Source organism: Monodon monoceros, unplaced genomic scaffold (assembly GCF_005190385.1).
Source record: "Monodon monoceros isolate NGI ecotype Baffin Bay Population unplaced genomic scaffold, NGI_Narwhal_1 Super_Scaffold_6, whole genome shotgun sequence".
Taxonomy (NCBI): domain Eukaryota; kingdom Metazoa; phylum Chordata; class Mammalia; order Artiodactyla; family Monodontidae; genus Monodon; species Monodon monoceros.
The window spans coordinates 74,118,181-74,140,599 of record NW_021703783.1 but is presented as its reverse complement, the minus strand read 5'-3'; the positions used below and the strand labels follow the sequence as shown (position 1 = coordinate 74,140,599).

Sequence of the window (22,419 nt, the reverse complement as noted above, 5' to 3'; positions counted from 1 at the left end):
TTCTTATAATCATTTTATGAATGTGATGAATCCTATAGCTGATTACTTTGCTGCCATTTTATTTTGGCTGCTAGAAAAAAAATCAGAGCCAAATTTATAGCCTAGTTCTAGCACGTGTATAGAATTTTATACTGTATTTTCTTTGCATTAAACCTACCCAAAGAAGCCTTGTTATTTTTCTCCTAATTTTATTTTCCTTTTGCCTAATTTCTTCATCTACTTATTTTATGTGGTGGTGGTGGTGGGTATGTATGTATGTGTAAATTTCCTCAAAATCTTTTTATAATAAGGTGGAGTCCAGATAAATAAACAAATAAGTAACTGTATGCTTAATAATGCACTGGTGTGGATCCACTTAATTCCAGCTGAAAAGACTTCAGTAATAACAGAACTCTAAATCATTTTGCTTGATTAATTGCACAGATCCTGAGCCCTAATTAAAACCTTCTATATCAGAATGCCCATGACCATCATTCATTACATGAAAATAATCATAAATCAGGGAAAGCAAAAGAAGCACCTTAGCTAAATTGCGTGTTTCAAATATATAGTCACCCGAGATGTGTGGTTGTGATTTGATCATCACCTCACCCCGAGGGCTAAGGAGGCACGAGTTTCAAGTCTCAGCATACATGCTGCCTATCCCTCTGCCCTGTATCTCCAGACCATCAGTTATGTCTCACAGCACCACATCTGCGCCTGAAACTGGCAGATCGCCATTTCTTGCACCAGGCCCCCCACTTGCTGGAGTTGCTGGAAGAAGGTGACAAAGTCCTAAAGAGTATTCACAAAACTCCCCAAGAGCCAACACTTTCTGTTTTACTGCTGCATCTGATGATCAGCCTTTTCTTTTCAGTAGCTCCAAAGCACTAGAATTTCCCCATGTATAATCCGTACTTCTGAACAGTTGTCTAGTTAAAACCTCTGAAGGGAAAAATTAGAATTTAAATAACAAATGGTAATCAGGATTCATAAATAGTAAATTAGGATGCATAATGTAAGCCTGCACTCCCCTGACCCCAAGCTGTAAGAACTATGCAGCTCTACAAAAAGTGAGGAGGGGGTTTACATGTGCCCTACAATTAGGAAGTTGCATATTCAAGCACATTTTAGGTATGAGTAAGTGGCAGCTAGGTCATGGGACCCGGTTTCTTAGCCAAAATTGGATTCTAGTAGAATTCTATTTGAATATATCAAAAACTCTCCAAGGCTGAAATGAGACTGCAGAGGAAAACCAATCTTTCTTAAATGCAATTATTAGTAGTATATATAGTATTGGTACTACAAACTGACTTCTATCTGATGCTATCTTAATACAATGCCCAAAACAAGAAGATTGGGAAAGGTTTTGCAACATAGAAGTTTGAATTTTTTTTAAAAAAGCGTTTATTGTTTTATTAAACCTCTAAAAATTCTTTGTAAGTAATATTTAATGCTACCTGACTTTTTCAGTTCTAATTTCACTTTGCAAAATTTTGAGAATTAAGATGCTTAAAATCTCTTTAAAATGTTGGATTATGACTATAACCATCCCAGGAAAGCTGTACCTAGAAGGATATGGTAAGCAGAATTCTAAAGATGTGCCCCCAAGATTCCCATCCCCCTAGTCATAAATCAAGCACTAAGTTAGGTACTGCTGTGAAAAGAATTTGCTGGGTAATTAAGGTTACTAATCATTTGACTTTATCCAGGTGGGCCCATTGGAATTGCATGAGTCCTTTAAAAGCATACGAACGAAACAGAAGGGGAAGGCAGAGATATTCAAAGCAAAGGATTCCACACACTGTTATTGACTCTGAAGATGGGGGGGGGGGTGGAGCATGAGTTAAGGAATGTGGAGCTGAGGAAGACCACTAGCTAAGAGCTAGCAAGGAAATGGGACATCAGTCCTACAACCACATGGAACTGAATTCTCCCCCAGGACCTACAGGTAAGAGTCCAGACCTGCTGATATCTTGACATGGGGCCTCGTGAGGACATGAACAGAGAACCCAGAAGAGCCATACTGTGCCCAAAGCTCAGACCCATAGGAAGGTGAGATAATAAATGGGTTTTGTTGTAAGCTACTAACTTTGTGGTGATTTGTTATAGCAGCAATAGAAAACTAATACAGAGGTAAAGCAAAAAAGAGCCAAAAGATGCACATTTCTGAGTCTAGTAAACTTATTTATCTTTATTTAATGACTTCGGCTAAAGCACAGAACATTCCATAGAAAACTAAAAGTAAACCAAAAACGATAACAGAAAATTAGGATATAAGTATGAAATCAAAGGGATTTTTAAAATGAAAACTGTTGCCAATATATCATTTTACTGCTTAATCTCAAGTGCTGCCTTGAAATGGGACGTTCTGCCGTTGTTTCTAAGCAGTTCAAAAGAAGATTCATAAGGCACAAAGCAAGAATTTGGAGCCCAAAATGTGGTTATCATTACTATGAAGCTAATCTCTTGTCTTATCATGATCTTCAAGTATATACCACACTCACTAAAATATATGAAAAAAAGGTGTTTAGGCTTTTATTATTTAAAGGAGAACAAGAACCAAGGAGAGAATTCAATTTAATAAAAGGAATAACATTTTAATAAATACAGCTCTCCAGCAACAGAATGGAATGCCTCAAAAAGTGGTCAGAAATGTTATAAAAGAGATTCTTACAATTCCATTTAAAAATTGGCCTAAATGACCTCTACACTCTATTCCAACTCAAATTCTGTGATTCCAACAACTTAGTAACACAGATTGGCTGCTATAAGAATACTGGCATTATCAGAGTACTAGGTAAGTTACATGTGAACACATTAAACTTTAACACTAGGTACCAGGGCAATTCTCACAGCAACATGAATTACTAGCATTCTGAGTTTCTAGACAGATACGAATATCCAAAAACGAAACTATGTTAAAGGACAGCCTTTTTTTGTTTTTGATTCTACAGAATTCCTTTTCAAAGGCGAAGTTTGGATGCATCCTCCTGGTTCTTAAGTGGGAGACGAGAATGGGAAAGAGTCCCTGCCCGGAAGATAAGGGCCCCGGAACACAAGGTGTTAATATTCTGGCGCCACACAAACACCTGACTCCACTAGCACAGTCTGCCCCTTCAAAACAAAATCTGCCGAACCTGCTCGTCACACAAGGACAAGAAATTTCCCGGCAACCTGTGATTGCTAATTTACCAAGGATGGGCAGCAGGCTGTTGAAAGGAACGCCAATTTTCCCGGGATTCTCTTCACGAACACAAATCCAAGTGTTTAATGCAAGATTCACACTTCACTCAGGTTTGTGTTTGGTTTGGTTTGTTTCCTGGAGATTGGCTGAGTTTCCCTGGTTTTGGTAGAGCGAGGAAGAGCCAGTCGCTTCCTAGCTACCTTTCACTAAGGCCAAATTGGACAAATGCAAGTAAACACGTCTTTCAAGTATACCTGTCACTCCGGGCGCCGCCTTTGCGTAAGATGCAAGGAACGAAGGGAAACTGCCGAGTCACCCGCAGATCACACCCAGGGCGCCCCCGGGGTGGCGGGATGACCAGGCTGCAAAGGACCGCGGAGCGCCCCAGCCAAGCTCTCTGCTTTATCTGCTATTCGCACAGCGCCACCGCACTCACCAGTTCCTAGAGAAGGGATTCTGAGAAAAAAGAAAGAGCCTGGTTCCCTAGAAACATTAAATTAACACAAGGGATCTGGAAACGAAACAGCAGATGCCTGAAAGCCTTCCCCTTGACTGTTTCCTGCCTTCTTGGAAAATCTTTGCGTTAAAATAGATTGGATTACTCTGCACAGCCAGATGCTGCTCGAGAACTTCGTTTTGGGTGAACATGAAAGCAAAGTTTGCCATCTTTTAAAACGATTTTTCTTTCCGAGGTGGTTTGAATAGCGGGTTTGGGTTGTTGATATCAGCTGGGACCTGAAGCGGAGGCTGTTTGCATTACAATAGAGACTTTCCATAACACTGACTTGCAAATCAGATAACAAAAAGCAGGGCGTGCAGAGTAGAAAGGTAGAGCTCCGAAAGAGTTGTGAGAGTTCAGAATCCAGAGATTCACATCTCTGGAAACTGCCTAGAAAGAGCACGGTCCAGCCCCCTTATTTTACAAAGGAGAAAATAATGTAAGTTCTATCTCTAAGCCTACTTACTTTGACCACAGCTTTAAGAACACAGAAAAGTAAAACTAACAGCATTTCCAAAGCGTCAAAAACGGAAGCAGAAAGGCTGATGAGTAATACCTTATCAGCTTCCTCATTCTAAAACCCCACGTACTAACCTCCATCGACCCTATCTGCAAATGAATCTTATATAATTTATACATTCAAACCAAGATTAACAACCATGCACCTGGAGAACAGTGGGCCTTAAGAACAATGTACTACAGTCTCATGTCATCTTTACTTTCATATTTAAACATTTTTGGTAGCTGAGAATAAGATCCAAGGCTTCCTAGGAGATACCACGGTTTTACAGAGGAAATAAGGTTTTTACTGTAGTAGCACCTTCCTTGATATTTTAACTTTTTCTCTTGATAACCTTTAAGGTGGGACTCCATAATCATTAGCCACTATTTTACGTGCATCACGCTTTCTAGTAAATCAGACAGCAACCTGCAGCCCAAAAAGGATTCAATGCTTATCCCAAATTTGGGAGCACAAGATGGGGGAGAAGTATATTACATGATACACTGAACAAAAATAAATTTAAATATCCTTGCCTAAGCGTGAAAGCAACAAAATTCATTTTAAAGCAATACAGTCAGGCATAATCATTTCATCTGTAATAGGGCAAGTATACAGCTCCATGAGAATAGCAGCCCTCAGTATTTGTTTTAACAACTTACAGGGGATATGCAAAAATCTATCATTCCTCCCTAATATATGAAAATCTAAAGGGCAATTTCATAGCAACTTCAGTGCTTTCTAACGTAACCGTTGAACTTACGAAAAAGCAAGGAAATTTTTTAAATGTTTATAAGAAAGCAAAGGAAAATGCTGCAAAAATTATTTGGCTGGCAGGCCACGGAGAAAGCCGGAATCTTTGCAGGACTCACCAAACTACAGAGCTGTTTTAAAACCGAAACTCAAACAGATTTGAACAGGTATTAAGTATTTTATACAACAAAATTACCAAATGTACATACTTTGATAATCACAAGTAGAATCATTTCCAACTAGTTTGAAAAAACTATAGTTATACAAAAATAACTAAACTACTATGACAAGAATAAATAACGAGCCACACAATTATTATTAGTCAATGCTGGCCCTAAAAAAAATGACCAGAGAATTTCAAAATGATTAGGAATGATCAAGTATGACTCCTATATTTTCTAGGTAGGTAGTGACATTAAGAATGTGGTTTTCACAGAAATATAGTCCACTTATTTTTAATCACAATAACAAACAAAAATGACTGACTACAAACAAAAATGAATTGATTCAGATAGCTTCTTTTAAAAGTTTTTCTTTTTTTTTATTAAAAGCAAAACCTGTGGTAAACCACAGCGTTAGGGAAGCTTAACAAATTTTAAAATCCCCTCCAAATTATTTAAAAAAAAAAAAAAGAAAGGAAAAAGCAGTATTCGTGCCATAGAAAAGTGTGGCTAGCTTATAATCCTAAGAATTCCTTTCATGTAGCTAATGGGTATCTCATTTCTGGGACTTCTTCACACTTAATTGAAATGTTAAAGAAAAGGAGAAATATTTAGGTGTTGATAAAGTTATTCTAATTACCCTGCTTCACTAACTTCAGTTCATCCAAGTTCAATATCTAGTAAGTGCCTGGTCTGCTTCGGTAGATTTTTCTTTTTCTATTTTAAAAGTCATTACTAAACAAATGAGGTTACTACTAGTTAAAACTCTAAATCCAGATGTCATTTGCTCTGTTGTAAAAATGTACACAGTATTAGGCAAGTATACTTTTCCTGCCATATATTTTTGTATCTTTGGCCAAACTCCCCCAGTAACGTTTTAGTTTATGGTCTGTATCCTAAAATAAAAACATTTGTATTTTTTGCCATAAAAATCAGTAAACTTCTTTTAAAGTTAGATGCTTCAAAATAAACAATACAAATATTGTATGAAAGTCCTATTATAATTAAAGAAGGTCGTTGGTAATGGGGAAGAAAATTGAAGGCATATTTGCAATAAATCAAAAGCAGAGTTGTCAACAGTAGCCTCCACAATTATTAGTAGTGTTTATAAAATACTGGTCTTTGCATTAATTCAGGAGTATAAGCTGGCAGGGTTTTTTCTTAATAAATGAAAAACAGTTTTTGTACTTTTAAGGTGAGAATGACTATTTTAAAAACGAAGACAACTTCCAGGATCTTTCTCTTTCTCCATCTCAAAACTATGAGTTTTATTTTTATCTTTTTGAATTCTTGAAATTCAATGACATTGTCATAGCTCTGTGAACCAAGATAACAGAAACCACCAACTGTAGGAGCCTTGATGCTTTCGATTATATTTTCCTAGAAAGATTTATATGATATTGATATTTAATCTCAATAGCTTCTTTTTTTACGGAAATCCTCCAATGCCAATAAAAGTTAGATAATCTAAATCTCAGTAGTTCAGACAAATTTAGTCCATTGGCATACCCTAAAAACAGGATAATTTAATAAGATCTAAATAACATTATATTCTATATTAAATAATACTTTCAAGACACATGTTCTGTTAAGATAAGCGAGTAACAACCTCAAATCTGTGTTGGAAATGAGCAGGGGACACATTTTTTTAAAAGGAGAAGAGGCTACATTAACCACTGCTCAAATCTCCCCGTTTGGGTGTAGGAGAGAGAGGTGGAAAGTACAGCCAGCCAGGTCCTTTATCCGGTCAGCTGCCCATCCCGGGGCACCACACTTCCATGTCCTGACCATTGTCAATCAGAATAGCTCAGTTTAAGCATCCCTACGGTCAGATACCTTTGTATTTTGCTGGGAGGAGAAAGGGAAAAACAAAAAATATATAAAGCTCTCTTTTCCCAAGCTCCCTGCATCCTTTCAAAATCACACTTTGCTAACAGAAGTTAGTATGATGAAGAAAGAAGCCACCAGGAACCTAAATGATTTCCCTTTAAGACAAGTTTTAAGGCCGAGAGGACATGTTCTTTTTTCTTTCTTTCTTTTTCCTTTTTTTCTTTTTTTAAGCCAGACTCTCTGGGTTACTTATGATTTTTATTCTGATTGAATATGGTCCCTGTTACCTTTTGTAATTTTCTGGAAAGAAATAAGATTTCCATTGTTTACAAGATAAAACAAGAGGTTGACACTTTACGCACAAAAAAAGAATAACCAAAGGTTACAGTGACGTCAGTTTTAGTTTTTGCTGAGGGCCGGTGGTTTTTTTTTTTTCTTTTGTGCAGTGCGGGTGAAACAGGTGTGAGGCACTGACTGTGTTTTCTTAAAGGAGGAGCGGACTTTCACCTTCTGTCAGTGTTATCCTGGTTCTAAGGAGGGGGCCTGCTTTGCCAACTCTTCTGGGTAGACTTCATAACAGATTCAGCAGGCTCTATTCTCTAGGAAGGCTGAAGTTGGCAACCACATCTCATGGAAGATTCCACAAAAGGCTAAATTAGGATGAGATCGTCAACAGGCTTCAAAAAGGCAGAGTTCCAGGCCCCATCCCTGAGGCCAAAGGGGCCTCCTTCAGGTCCTCGTCCCCACAGTCTGACACTCTTGGCCTCTCCTCTCTCCTCTAGCTTCCCACCCCATTCTTCTGCCAGCCCTTCCTTTTTCCTCTAACCCTGCAAAAAGTGAGCAGTGCTGTTGTTTTGCTCCAACTGACAAAACAGCTAAGAAACAGCAGAAGAACATGACTGCCCTTTTCAAAATGGGCCACGTGATCACCCTATTTAAATCCAGCTCTTACAGTAAAAAGGAATAGAGAGGGAGGGAGCTGTTTATGAAACTCTCCTACTTGCCTTCATAATACTCTCATCTCCCCTCTCAGCCTCCTAAATACCCAAGTGAAATTATATAATAAGCTGTATTTTCTCACTCTGAAATTTTTCCTTAGTCCAAATTGCTAATGTGGCAGGTTCCAGCTGCCTAAATTCCCTAAACAACATTCCCTGTTCCATAAAAAGCATGCAACTGCAAGCACAGCAGTCCTGCTCCAGTTCTGAGAACTAGAAACTGACTAGCCAGTTCCTTGGCCTGGGGAGGCCGTGAAACAGGCAACATGGACGATTTAAAGGTACACAATATCCGAGGTTCCATTTCACTCCCAGGCAGCCAAGAGTGGCCCAGGAGAGGCCATCCTCCATTTTTTTTCTGACTCTTACACTGATTCCCTGGGAACTACCTCTGCTCCAAAAGAAAACACCCCTCCAATGGAGAAAGGGGGACACTGAATTTCTACTGCTTTTTATGAATGTACTTGTTTCATGAAGAGGGAGAAGAGTTCCACAAAACGGACTGCCTTAGTTAAGTGACTTGAAAACTGTACATCCCAGAATAGCAAATACAGTAAAGTGCAAAGTTTGAGTCCTTTCTCTTAAATTATTTAATACAACTTCAACATTTACAGAAATAGTCATTGACCTTTCTCTGACACATACAGTATATGCCTCTACCTCTGGCAAAAATACTACCCAAACCAACCTAAGCAGACATAAATGCTTCATTTTGATTTTTAAGACTTCAAAGAAAGAAATTCTATAACCTACCTTGGCATTGCCAGACTTCACAACAGCCTTCGTACTTGACAATCAAACAATATCTAATTACTTGGAGTTCCCTGCACCTGCCATGCTAGTACATGTCTCTGTGTCTCTCCACGCGCTTTTTCCTCTAGTTAGAACAGCCTCTCCAACCCCGTCTACACAGTGAGCTCTACTCTTCAGCAGGCGGCCTATGCCACCACCCCTCACCTGTCCCACATCTGAGTCCATCTCTGCCTCCTGTGTCACTTGTATATGTACCTGCACTGCCTCTATCAGAGAGTACCATGTCTGTTCATGCATCTGTCTCCCCTGCTGGACTCAAACTCCTCAAGGAACTAATTGTTTTTGTATCTCCAGAGCCTTGCATATTTTGCATGAAAAAAAACAGGTGCTATAAACGAGAACTAACCTGATGTGGCTGTAAAATGACTTCTAGCTTTTAAACATAATGAGCCTAGTGCAAGGCTCATATACATCCTGCTGGTTGATCCAAACTCTGTCCTGCTGTAGTCTGAAACCATTTGTTCTTGCTCTATCCTCAGAGGAAAAAGAAAAACTGGTCACAATTCTCTGTCCTCTGTATCATAATTAGATGGGGATGGGAGCTGGGGTACGGGAGAATAATCGGGCTACCTAGTCACATCCTAAAAGAAATCAGTGTGGAACTCAAGGAAATTGGTGGATCCATCTAAATTTAACACACCTTCCATCCACCCATCAAAAGTATTTGAAATGCCATTGATGGAAATAAAAGAGAGAATTTACTGTGGAGAACAAAATAAAACTATTAGAAGAAAGAATCTGAGGAAGAGCTGGGGTTAGGTGATGTTTGTAAGTAAAGATGGGAAAAACATAAATGACAGAGGTCAAAACAGAAAGGTTTGAACCTAAGGACCTTAGAAATCATTTTGGTTTCTTTTTCTAGTAACAGGCTGACCACAGACAAGAATAATAAGAACATTATTCTCCAATTCCTACACAACGTCCTGCATTGCTGTTTAAGCATCTAGCGTCATGCTTGCTCTGATAAATGTGAGTGCCACGTACTGATTCATGTCATAGCTCCAGTGGCATGATTTTCTTTGAAGTTCTCTTTATTTATTTTAACAATTTAGGTACCATAATCCTCAAAAGTTTTTCTGGGACTAGATCAAAGGGAGAGAGGCAGAAAAGGGGAGCTAAGATCTCTCGAGGACCTCTTACATGTGCCAGTCACTTTATACACCACCCTCCCAACAAGCCCACTTGGTAGGCATACTTATTCCCATTCTCAATGCAGTTTTAAACCTATATCTATCTGGTTCTAAATCCAGTATTCGTTCTATAAATCATACTATTCCTATTTCTAATTTCAGCATTAAGAACACAAGAAGGCAGCTTCAAAGGTAAGAGGTATATCATTCATTCATTCATTCAACATTTATTCAAGAGCTACTATGAGCCAGGCACTGTACTTTCTTTCAGAATATAAAACATAAACAAGTTCTGGTGCTTGACTTCAAATTGCTCAAAGTTTAGTGGGAAAGGGACACAAAAACAAATAACTTGTTTTATTCTCTTTTCCCCCAGGCTCTGTATGGAGTTTTGTTTCTCCCCTTTGTCACTTTTTGCTGCCACTTTACTAACTTTCCAAACCTTAGTAGTTGCTTTCCCATTCCTTATTTAAACATTAATGAAACATGAGTAACCTACACCATTTCATAAACTGCCTTCATTGTTAGAATCAGATTCCAGAGGGATGTGAAATTGAACAAACCATAAATTAGCTCCAGGCACTCTCCATTCCATATTTTTGGAGCATCTAATATAAGGCCCAGTGCTAGCTGGGGAAACAGTAGTGGAAACAAGATAACCAGAGTTCCTGCCCTCATAGAGCTTATCTTCTAACCATTCCAAGACGGGACGAAGGCAGCAAACAAATCCATGGATTGTGATAGGCTTGTTACGAAGAAAAACCACAGGATGCTGTGAGAAAGTATGTATGGCACAGGGACCTGACCTTTGGCTGGGGGATGAGGAAGGCCTCCCCGCAGAAGTGGCATTAAAGCTGAGATCTATGAGTTGAGTGAAACTCCATGAAGGTGGGCATGGAGGGACAGGAGGGGGAACAGAGAGAAGCATTCCAAGCAGAGGGAACAAAATATGCAAAGGCCTGAAGTTGGAAAGAACACAAAGCTTCTGAGGTGAGGAAAGAAGGCAGGTTATAAGAGGGTAAGTGTCCCAAGACAAGCTGGGAAGGTGGCATAGCCAGATGCTTCAGGACATTGTAGACGACAGTTTGGATTCAAATCTCACCCTAAGAACAAAAGGAACACACTGAAAGGTTAAATAAAGCTTGTCCACTGAACTCAAATTCCCTTGGCTACCTGTGACTGATATATCAAGAAGAAAACAGTATGAAAAAGTGCTCTGATAAAGGAAAACATATTTAGAATAGAAAGCATAGTGTCATAGGAGAAAGGGTGCTAAACCATGAATGAAAACTAAGGGGTTCTACTCATAGTACTATTATCCTGGGTAGGCCATTTAATCTCAAAATATCTCCACTTCCTCATCTATCAAATAATAGTACTAAAAAATTCAAAACTCACATATTCATTGTAAAAAGCAAATGAGATACTACATTTGACGTTTCAAAATGCTTTGAGGGGCTTCCCTGGTGGCGCAGTGGTTAAGAATCTACCTGCCAATGCAGGGGACACGGGTTCGAGCCCTGGTCCGGAAAGATCCCACATGCCGCGGAGCAACTAAGCCCGTGCACCACAACTACTGAGCCTGCGCTCTAGAGCCCGTGAGCCACAACTACTGAAGCCTGCACGCCTAGAGCCCATGCTCTGCAATGAGAAGCCTCTGTAATGAGAAGCCCCCGCAATGAGAAGCCCACACACCGCAACAAAGTGTAGCCCCCGTTCCTGCTCGCTGCAACTAGAGAAAGCCTGTGCACAGCAACGAAGACCCAACACAGCCTAAAATAAATAAACAAGTAAATAAATAAATAAATATGCTTTGAATCTCTAAAATGTAAGATCCTTGAGGCAAGGATTTTATCTGTTTTTCACTGCTATAGCTAGCACTTAGAGGATGGATGGATGGATGGATGGATGGATGGATGGATGGATGGAAGGAAGGAAGGAAGGATGAATGGATGGAAAGAAGGATGGAAGGGAGGGAGGGCAGGAGGACAGGCAGACAAATGGATACAACAAGCACCATACCATGCAAATATGAAGCAAGATGGACCGTGTGTGGACAAAGCCCACCTGGGAGGGCAGCCTCCACAGAAGGACTCATTAGCATAACATCACAAGTGTTTGCCAGCCAGCCGGGCTTGCCCTCAATGCCAGTGCACCAGGCACCTCCAGCAGCTGTTCTAGAGGACTGGCCAGTTGGTCAGCCAGCACAGGTTCCGAAGCCCATGACATACACTTCCTCAGTGTAGTAAGTGACGGGGCGACTATGAGAAATGAAACCACTGCCCTTCATGCTGCTTCTTCCTGAGAGACCAGTCCCTGACAAGGGCCCCAAGGCCAGGCCCTATGTACACATCCTTCTCTATTAATACAATCCATCACTTCCGACCCTTATTCTTTTGGTTTACCGAATGTAGTACTATGATCAATTTTATATAACTTCTTTAGCTTTTCTTATATTGCATAGTCTTGGCTATGTGTACCCAGTTTCTTAAAGAATTGAAACTAAAGGTAAAAAACAAAGAGGGAAAATATAAAAAGCCCTTAAGAGGTTCTTTGATATTTATTAGCTTCCATAGCAATGACAATAGTTACCATTCACTGCATACCTACTTTGCTCCAAACGCAGAGTTTGACACTTGACCTATCATCTCTAATCCTCACAACATCTGACAAAGTAAGCATTACGGAGGACCCCGTTTCATGAAGGAGAAAATTCGGGCTCAGCACATAAGTGACCTGCCCAAGATTATGGGGTTATTAAGGGGCACAGCCAGGGTTCAAATGTGGGTTCATTAGACAGTACAACATACATTCTTTCCATTATACTACATATTATTATAAAATTATTCTAAATAAGATTGAACTATACGTAATCATTAAAGCAACCTAAGCATTTACCTGTGTCAGATGCTATTAAGCTCTTTATAAAAATTATCTCACTTAATCTTCTCAACAGCCTGTAAGGTTGGTATTTTTGAGATGAAGAAACTGAGAGAGACCTAGAGAGACTGCGTAACTTGCCAAAGGTCAAAAAACTACTATGTAGTAGAGTTTGGATTTTAACACAGGTCCGCCTGACTCCAAAATGCACCCTCTTTAACTGCTACATAAGAGTTGCACTATTCAAATAGTATCAGTGTAACTTATATACCTTTGAAAGAGAATGTCAAAACAGAAAAACAGGGTCAATAAACCACTTTAAAGATAATTTAAAATAACAACTGCATTAAGACACTGTCTCTAAGAGCCCATTACTAACCATTTTCTTGGTGATTGTCACCTTGTTCTGTTGCCCCAAATGGCCTTTAGAACTATCTACAACCAGCATTTTCACTACAAGTGTTTTCCTTTTTCATTCGGTAAGCAATTTAAAAATCTATTTCTTAAGCTGCCAGTTCAATCAAGTGGAACTCAAATCCCTATATCCAAATCTTCAAAAACCACCAAAATGTACACTCCTTAGTCCACAATTCTCATCACTAAACAATGCTGAGTGGCTAGAAAGATGTTGAAAAGCACTGTGCAAATTGCTCACGTGCCACATATTAGTTTTTCACAGTTTCATAGTAAATTCTAGGTTATATCAAGCCTTTTAAGATATTCCCAACATGGCTGCCTCCCTATCAGAAATACTACTTTTCTAAACCTTTCCCTTGGGCAGGATTCCTCAGCTACATTTGTTAAACCTACTTTTAAAAACTCCACTTGTTATTAAGAAGGTGTCAGCCCAATAAGGAAATCTGACCTTGATCTACTGATTGGGCAAACATGAATAGGACTTCCTTATATCTATTAAAAAGTTTATTCACGTCAATTTCACACTGACTGGCTTTTGTAAACCAAAGAGCTGGCAAACTATGACTTTAAACACAATCAGTGAAAAAGAAACCTGGCAATTCTTGGAAAAACATGTGGGAAATCATGTGTATGTGTAAACTCATGCCCATGTCAACTTTCAAAGAGTAAAATGTAAGTATGGAAAGTACCTAAATACCCCCTAACAAAAGCAAAGTAAATTTACAGACCTGGATTAGATCCCCAGAATTTTGTGCTTAATCTTCAAGTTGGGATGTTCCATCAGTACGGGGAAATTATATGTATTTTTAAGTACTTTTTAAAAACCAGCGTATATGTGTAACAGCAAAAAATAAATCAATAAACATTGCAGAAACATATAAAGAAAATAAATCACTTATAATTACATCACTGTCAACACCACGTCCCAGACTTTCTTCTTGGCATACATGCATATATAAACAATTTGAGTTTCTCAAATATAGGGTTGCACCACATGGACTGTTTTGCAACCTGCTTTGTTTTGTTTTATTTTTCCATCCAATAATAAATTTGAATAGGACAATGTTCAAAAATTAATAAATATAGCTTTATATCATCAATTCTCCCCTAACTGATTTAACCAATCTTTCATTGAAGGACAAGTAAGTTTCCTTCAACCTTGTGGTTTTATAAACAATATTGAATTGAATATCCTTGTACATACGAGTATTTGTCAAATTAGTCCTTTCAGATAAATTCCTAGAAGTAGAAACACTATGTCAAAGGATGTGGCTTTTGATACATATTGCCTAACTGCCTTCCAGAAGGATCATGCCAATTGATACTCCCACCAGGCTTCTCCACATCCTGACCTTCCCTGGCAATGAGTATTCTTTTCAAATCATTGCCAATCTGATAGACAAAACAAATGGTAACTTCAGGCTGCTTTCATTTGATTTTCTTTTCATAAGTACATTAATATATGGAGGCAGTAAGTCAGTGTCTACTGAAAAGCAAGCGCTTTGGAGGCAAACAGTTCTGAGTTACAAAAGCCCTGCTAAACGTGTGACCTAGGACAAGCTGCCTCGACTCACTAAATCGTGTACTCCTCATTGCAAAGTGTAAATAATTACACCTGTCTCAGTATTTTCTTAAGCATTATGTGTAAAGCCCTTAGCCCAGTCCCTGGTGCACAATAAACACTCAGTAAATGGTAGCGGCTGGTTGTAGCTGCTGCAGTAGCTATAGAAGCTGTAGTAGTCCTAATTGTCTGAGTACTGGTAGAATATTGGCAGCCATTTGTATTTCTTCCCTTGCAAACTGCCTTTTCATATAATTGGTCCTTTTTTGTGCTGGAGAATTCATCTTTTGTTTATTAATCTGTAAGAGCTTGTTATAAATTATGGGTAATAACTCTTTGGCTGCTATTATATATGATGCCAACATTTTTCCCGTGTTGGTATTCATTTTTAACTTTATTATGGTGTTCTTTGTTGTATAGAAGTTAATTTTTACATAGTTTAATCTCTCTTTTCTTTTTCTTCTTTATTTTTTAATTCTTTAGTTTCTACCATTGGTGTAATGCTTACGAAGATCTCCACTATCACAAGATTATAAATAAAGACTGGGTATATAGTTTATTCTATTACTTTTATAGATTCTTTAATTTTTTAACAGTAAAATCTCTATAAATCATTGGGAATTCCCTGGCAGTCCAGTGGTTAGGACTCTGCACTTTCACTGCTGAGGACCTGGGTTCAATCCCTGGTTGGGGAACTAAGATCCCACAAGTTGTGTGGCACAGCCAAAAAAATTAATTTTGCTATAAAGTAGGGATTTAACTTTATTTCTTTTTCTCTTAAATGACTCGTATGTAATCCCAACACCCTTCAGAAGTCCTTTCATCTCTGATTTGAAATGTGCCAACTTTATGTTAAAAAGCTGATAATTCCTTCCCTGAGATTCTGAAATCACAAAGCTCTTGAAAACAAAGAACTTTCTGTTTGTGTTTTCTAAAGTTTGGTGCCAAAATTATGTGGTAGCAAAGCCTTACCTGAGGTAATGTTGATGCTATTTCTGGCCTTTATTTATTCCATTTAGTGTCACTATTAATCAGTTTTGCTGTGGAAACAAACACAAATTTGACTATGAGATGTTGTTAAAAACCCTAAATTCTGAAACATGTTTGGCCCCAAATGTTTCAAATAAGGGATTGTAGATTTGTACCAGGTTTCCATATGTATACTCAAGTCTGTTTTTAGACTAATTCTAAATTCTCTTTTATTCTGTTAACATGATAAATTACATGGCTTTCAAACGGTAAACTGACCTTGAGCTTCTGAGATAAACTTCATTTGGTAACGATGCATTATCTTTTTTCAGTTTGCTAGATTCAACTTAATATTTTGTTAAGGATTTTTACATCTATGTTAATGAAGTCCATATTTTTTCCTTATAATGTCTTCATCAAGTTTTGGAATCCAGGTTATACTGGCTTCTATCTTATATGCTATTTTGTTTTTATTTACTATATTTTACAATGTCTTAATATGTGATGAGATGAACTCTCCCCTGTTTTTCATTCTTCATTAGTCTCAAACAATATTATTCTGGACTTATCAAGTTCCACAGAATAATCATCCCATTGCAAGTTCTACTGGAATAGCATTAAATTTTAGACTAATGTGGAAAAAATGATATTGATACATTTACTATAATAACTCTTCTCACCAATATACATGATATGTTTATTTATTCAAGTGTTCTTTTATATGCCTCAGCTAAGTTTGGAAGTCTTTTTCTCATAAATTCTGCCCAATTCTTACTAAGTTTATTTCTATGTATTTTATAATCACCTTTATTTTTCAGCTCTACTCATATCTATGCTACTGTATTTCATTAGTCTGAGTACCAACTGAGGATAATCAATATCATTTCTGATAAAATTCTGTCCTTGGACAGGATGGAGTACCGTGCAGAATGAAGGGGCTGAATGTTATTATTTCATTTATTTAACAAACATTTAGTGAACACATAATATGACCTAAGCACTGAGAATTAAAACAGTGATAAGATATACTATCCCTATCTTCAAGGGTTCACAGTCTAGGGAGATAAAAAAGGAAACAGACAAGCATAACACAGCATCGTAAGTTCTGTGTTAGAGGCAAACCCATGAGAACAACACGAAGTCCTCCTCCAGGAATACAGAGTATTGTCAGGAAAAGCTTCATAAAGAGCTGACGCCAACCCCTAAGGTGGGTCCCAGTTTCTCCCCTGAACATGCCTGGCAAGGAGGAGGCACATCTAGAAGCTGATTTCAGTCCTTCAGACCTAATGCCTGCCATTAATACAGAGCTGGGTGTGCCCTGTCTTCCACATCAGGACACGTCAGCAAACCCCATCCACGTGCTGGCTTCTCCCACTGGCTCAGCCCTCCTGGTAGCCCATCGCTGAGTTGGGGGCTGGGCACAGTGGGTAAAGGAACCACACTTCCCATACCTCCCCTCCTCAGTAACCTCAGGAGACGGCCATCAGTGTCAGGTTGAGTCATTCAGCATTAGTTACTAACAGGCCTGGCTCTAGACTCTTCACTGCTATCACTCACTTCTACACAGGGACATTATGTTCTGGGAGAAAATGGTTCCGTTTCATGCCTAAAATGGTGCCAAAGCAAATGAAAGCAAAACTGCTGCGTGTTTCCTGGAGAGGGATGGGTTCTGGTACCCAAACAAGCAGACCTAGGAAAGCTTGGGGATCCGCTGCTTGGAGGACTATCTACCTGTCCTCCTGAATTCAGTATGAACTGTGAGATCATCCCACAACTACAGAGCCCTCTGCAGAGTGACCACAGGAAGCTATGTGTGGACAAAGGGGGCAAGAATACACAGTCACTTGGGTTATCCTGAAGAGACCCCAGGGATCTGTCCAGTTATTCAAAAGCACATCTGGAAAGAATTCACCTGCCTTGAATCCTGCTTGCTCAACAGCAAAGTGAATGAAAGTGCCATGAAACGCTCAATCATAGTGATCTTTACAGTTGCTGAGCCTGAAAGTTTTCCCACCTGAGCATCTTAAATGAGACAAATTGCATAATAGGATAATAAGAGTTGTTGCTGAAAGATGCAATCACAAAATAAAAGGACCTTTCAAGATCTGAGTATGGTTGGTAATTATCCAGGAATGGAATATAAAGAAGAGCAATTCCAAGGTTCCTGCTTCTTCACGTTATCATGAAACTGAGATGGCCAAGTGACAAAGATTACTCTTTCAGTTACAATAGACCTTCCTCTGTCTTCGGCAACAATTCTGTTCCTTTCTGTTAACTGCTCTGCTGTAGGTCACTCACTGTCTTATCAGTCTAATCTCAAATGCCACCATTCACAAAGTTGCTACTTGTTCTTTCCTGCTATGAAAATTAAACTTCTACCTGGTAAGATGCACAGCAGAAAAGAATGGGGAAAAATAATAACTTGTAGTTCTTTATTGTCATGGCATGTATTTGTTTATCTGAATAAGATTTTTGCCTGATAAGAGAGGTATCCCTCCAAAAAAGAGTACTAGTAAAGCTTGGTTCACTAATACAAAAAGTAAGACCTGAGAAAAATCAAATATGTAGTTAAATGTAAAAATACATTGCTCCAAATAAATAATACATGGTCTCAAATGAATAAGCCCAAAAAGTTGAGAGAGTCATCAAATAGCTAAACTATTTACTTGTTGCCAGTTTAATAACATTAACCGCAAAAACAATTAGAGCTGCAGATTTTGCAAACATTCAGATTAACTCAGTAGGAGAGTCACAGGTCTTGGAGTCAGCCTTGGGTTTAAATAACACCATGATGTATTAGCTTTCAAACCCTGGAAAAGTTCATCTCTCTGAGCTTCCTTCCCTGCAAAATGCGGGAAATACCTTCTTCATAGAGAGAGGTTTTTGAGGATTAAGAAAGAGTTATATATAATGTATAGACAGAGGAAGGATTCCACAACTAGCTAGTTTCCTATCAAATTCTGTGCCCCTAAATGGTCAAAGTAAATGTCCCCAGCTTCTGAACCCACAATGGACCCTATTTCATATATCAAATTCTTTCCATTATTACACACCAACCTCATTTTGCCTTACAATACTCCACAGGTCAATTCTCCTCTTCAGCAAAACTTGATTTTCTTATATATTTCCAACCTCTCATTTTCTTGCTCTCACAAATACCAACGCACCACTGCCACCACCATCATTTCCCAAAGTAGTTCACAAGGGATTTTGCTAGGAGCAATGGGGCAGGAAAGGAGGCAGGCGGCGGGGGGACTTGAGTCTTTAAAGGAGGTAGTGGAATCTGGTTCAATTTTTATTTTTTTAATCAATCAATAATATTTTTTTCCTTCCAAGCAGAACGGTTTGAGAATATGCAACTGCATATCCAAGGAGTATGTATAGCAGCTGGTGACAATCAGATACTCAGCTGAACACTGCCAGTAATCATGGTGGCTTAAAATTGTTTTATTCTTACACATATATTATTCCACTCGTACTCATAATGGGCCACTGGTTTAAAAAGAGAAGCACAGGGAACACTGATAGGGAAATTCAACAAATTAATGGGGAGACAAATGTAAAAACTATAAGGCTGCTCCTTACTGTACACGTTACATTCACCTGCTCAAAATTCTTTCGTAGAAAGACAAAATGTCTAAACCTACATTAAAAAGATCCAAGATAGTGACAATTATATCCAACATGCCCTATCATCTGGGGGGACTATGCTGTCCTTGCTAACGAAGTTAGTGAGGTAGAAGGGGCAAAGTGAGAACTCTTAGTCCTATCCTACAAGTTCAAAGGCATGAACTTCTCTGGTCCTCAGTTTTCTCATCTCTAAAAAGGAGATGTTGAATAAAACTCGACCTAGGCAAAAATCATCAGTGGCCACTGGATGGTCTTCCCTCTTGACCCTGAAGCACCTGAATCAGATTTGGGAGCGGCGTGGCCATATGACTCTCTTAGCCATTGAAACAAAGGGGGAAGTGTGCTGGCAATTTCTGAAAAGACTATTGCTTTTCCAGATAAAACTGACAGATGCATCAGGAGCTACTCCTTCCCCTACCTTCCAGCCTTACAGATGCACTGTTGGTAGTTGCAGCCATCTTGCTACCAGAAGGAAAACAAAAGCCAAGAGAAGAACAGAGACACTTGTCCTGATGCCTCTGAGCCAACGAACCGATGCCAGAAGCAGCTGATCTCCAGACTTCCTGTTACATGACTGAAATAAGTTTCTACTTATTTTGCCATTGTCAGTTTGGTGGATTTTGTTTGTTTGCTTGACTTGGTGGCAAGCACATTCCTAACCAATGCACTGCTCACCAGATGCACCAGGCTTAAAGAACCAAACGGTTGTCTGTAACCAAGAACGCAAAACTCCTCAAAGCTCCTAAAAAACATTCATATGAAAGTTTAAAGGAAAAGGAAACAAAGAGTGAAGTAAATTTTGTTTTCTTCTCCTGCCCACAGAATCCATCTATTTTATATTTCTGTAAAAACCAGCCCTCTGCCTGATTTTATTTCAGGATCAGAATCTCAGGATTGGAAGGGGAATTCATTTTAACCACCTGAGCTCTCTCCAAATAACCTATTAAGCAGCTATCGAGCCTCTGCTTGAATTATGCATAATGATGAGGGATTCACTACCTCTAGAAAGAGCCCATAACCATATTTGGACAACTGTTTTAGAAAGGTGTTTCGTATATTACCCTGACATTTCTACCATTTGTCTTCCTTCCACCTTCTGAGAAATACACAACAGAGAGAATCTCTTTTATGAATGAGAGCCATCCAAATGGTTGAAGGTAGCTGTCACATCACCTCACCTGCACAGTGATGTTCACCAATTCCTTAACCTCTCCTCCTGGGAGAGGCAACAGGTTTAATGCAGCACCATCCAACAATGCAAGCCACACACACAATTTTAAATTTTCTAGTGACCTAAGCAGCCACATTTTTAAAAAGAAAAATGAGGTGCAATTACTCTTAATAATTTTTTTTTTTTTTTTTTTTTGCGGTACGTGGGCCTCTCACCGTTGTGGCCTCTCCCGTTGCGGAGCACAGGCTCCAGACGCGCAGGCTCAGCGGCCATGGCTCACGGGCCCAGCCGCTCCATGGCATGTGGGATCTTCCTGGACCGGGGCACGAACCCATGTCCCCTGCATTGGCAGGCGGACTCTCAACCACTGTGCCACCAGGGAAGCCCCAATAATACTTTTTAGGTTGCCCAATTGACAAAAATATGATCACTTCAACAGATACTCAAAATAAAGTAAATAATTATGAAATATTTTACACTTTTTTTTGGTACTAAGCCTTTGAAATCCAGAATGCATTTTCCACTGCAGGGCATATCCGTTTGAAGCAGCCACAGTTTCACTGTTCAAAAGCCACACATGGGAGGCTGCCGTACAGGACAACACAGGTCTAATGGAAGAACGTGCTGTTTTCTGTACATGGACAACACGCACTGTTTGGTTACTCAGATAAACTGGCAAAACATCACAATGCCGAGTTTCTTAACCTAGAGTACTGCTCAGATCTCTTTTAAAGGAGTGGGGAGCGGAATTAAATCTCATGGACCTCTGAGACTATGTCCTTTAACTTCCAGGGGTCAATGCTCCCCAACTGAGAAACTGTCTTCAAAAGTGTTTTTTTTTTTCCAGCTAATCCTCAAAATAAAAACATGCAAAAAAGACTCTATGGCGTATAGAATTTGAGGAGCTCTAAGATCCCAGTTTGAAAACACCCTTGGAACAGAATCAGGGGGTCTTTATTCTCATTTTGATTCTGCCACCAAACTAAGTGGTGACCTGAAAAAAACACAATTTATTTTTCTAGGTCTCTTTTCTCTAAGGGTGCCCCACTTTCCCACTAAGCAACACTGTTCTAAGCATTCACAAACCATCCTTTCAATAATCCATTCTAGAACTCTACCCACAAATAGCATGAGGCTCCCTCTCAGTCTATGGGGGGAGGGTTCCGTTTGTTTTGTTTTGTTTTTGTTTTTTAATTTTTATTGGAGTATGGTCACTTTACAATGTTGTGTTAGCCTCCAATGCACAACAAAATGAATCAGCCATGCACATACAGATACTCCCTCCCTTTTGGGCTTCCCTCCCATTTAGGTTACCACAGTGCATTAGGTAGGGTTCCCTGTGCTATACAGTATGTTCCCCATCAGTTGTCTATTTTATACATATTATCAGTAATGTATATGTGTCAATCCCAGTCTCCCAATTCCTCCCACCCCTCAGTCTATGGTTTTTGAACCCATATTCCTCACTATTGAAACTCAGGATTGCATTTACCTTCATTCATAATTGTGATATTTCTCCACTCTTCAAAATTCCATAAAAATAAAACAATAATTAATTATCCCCAAGTTCCTTCAGTGTCCTGGAATACAATTCTTCTGGATCAAAAATCTTACACTCATTTTGAGCAACTAAAAAGTCTCTTACATTTTACAGGTACGTATTGAAGATCTACTGTATATGCCAACAGAATGGGAATACAAATGGGACATGAACAAGACAGGCAAAACCAGTCCCTGCTTGCAAAGAGCTGACAATCTAGTGCTGGGTGAAAGATAATAAACAAGCAAATAAGTGAGCAGGTAGTAAAGAGTGACATAGTAATACAGCTCACACTTGAGAGCATATCATGTGCCAGGCAGCCTTCTAAATATTAACTAATTGAATCCTCCTAACAACTTTATGAAGTATGTTCTGTTATAATCAACCCCATTTTTATACACG

At 39.0% G+C, this 22,419-nt stretch overlaps 1 protein-coding gene across 6 annotated transcripts in view; it reads right to left on the bottom strand.

Moving 5' to 3' along the window:
• Positions 1-22,419, bottom strand: part of CRADD (CASP2 and RIPK1 domain containing adaptor with death domain) — a 192,007-nt gene that overhangs the window by 137,435 nt on the left and 32,153 nt on the right. For 2 of the 6 annotated variants that reach the window (XM_029206640.1, XM_029206639.1), the window contains exon 4: positions 15,680-15,747. The exons of 3 other annotated variants lie outside the window; for them this stretch is intronic. In XM_029206640.1, coding sequence (XP_029062473.1) covers positions 15,710-15,747 — 38 coding nt within the window. In that variant the 3' untranslated portion in view covers positions 15,680-15,709. Of the gene's footprint in view, positions 1-15,071; positions 15,748-22,419 lie in introns of those variants that run through there. One more of the 6 variants, XM_029206638.1, reaches the window with a different exon arrangement.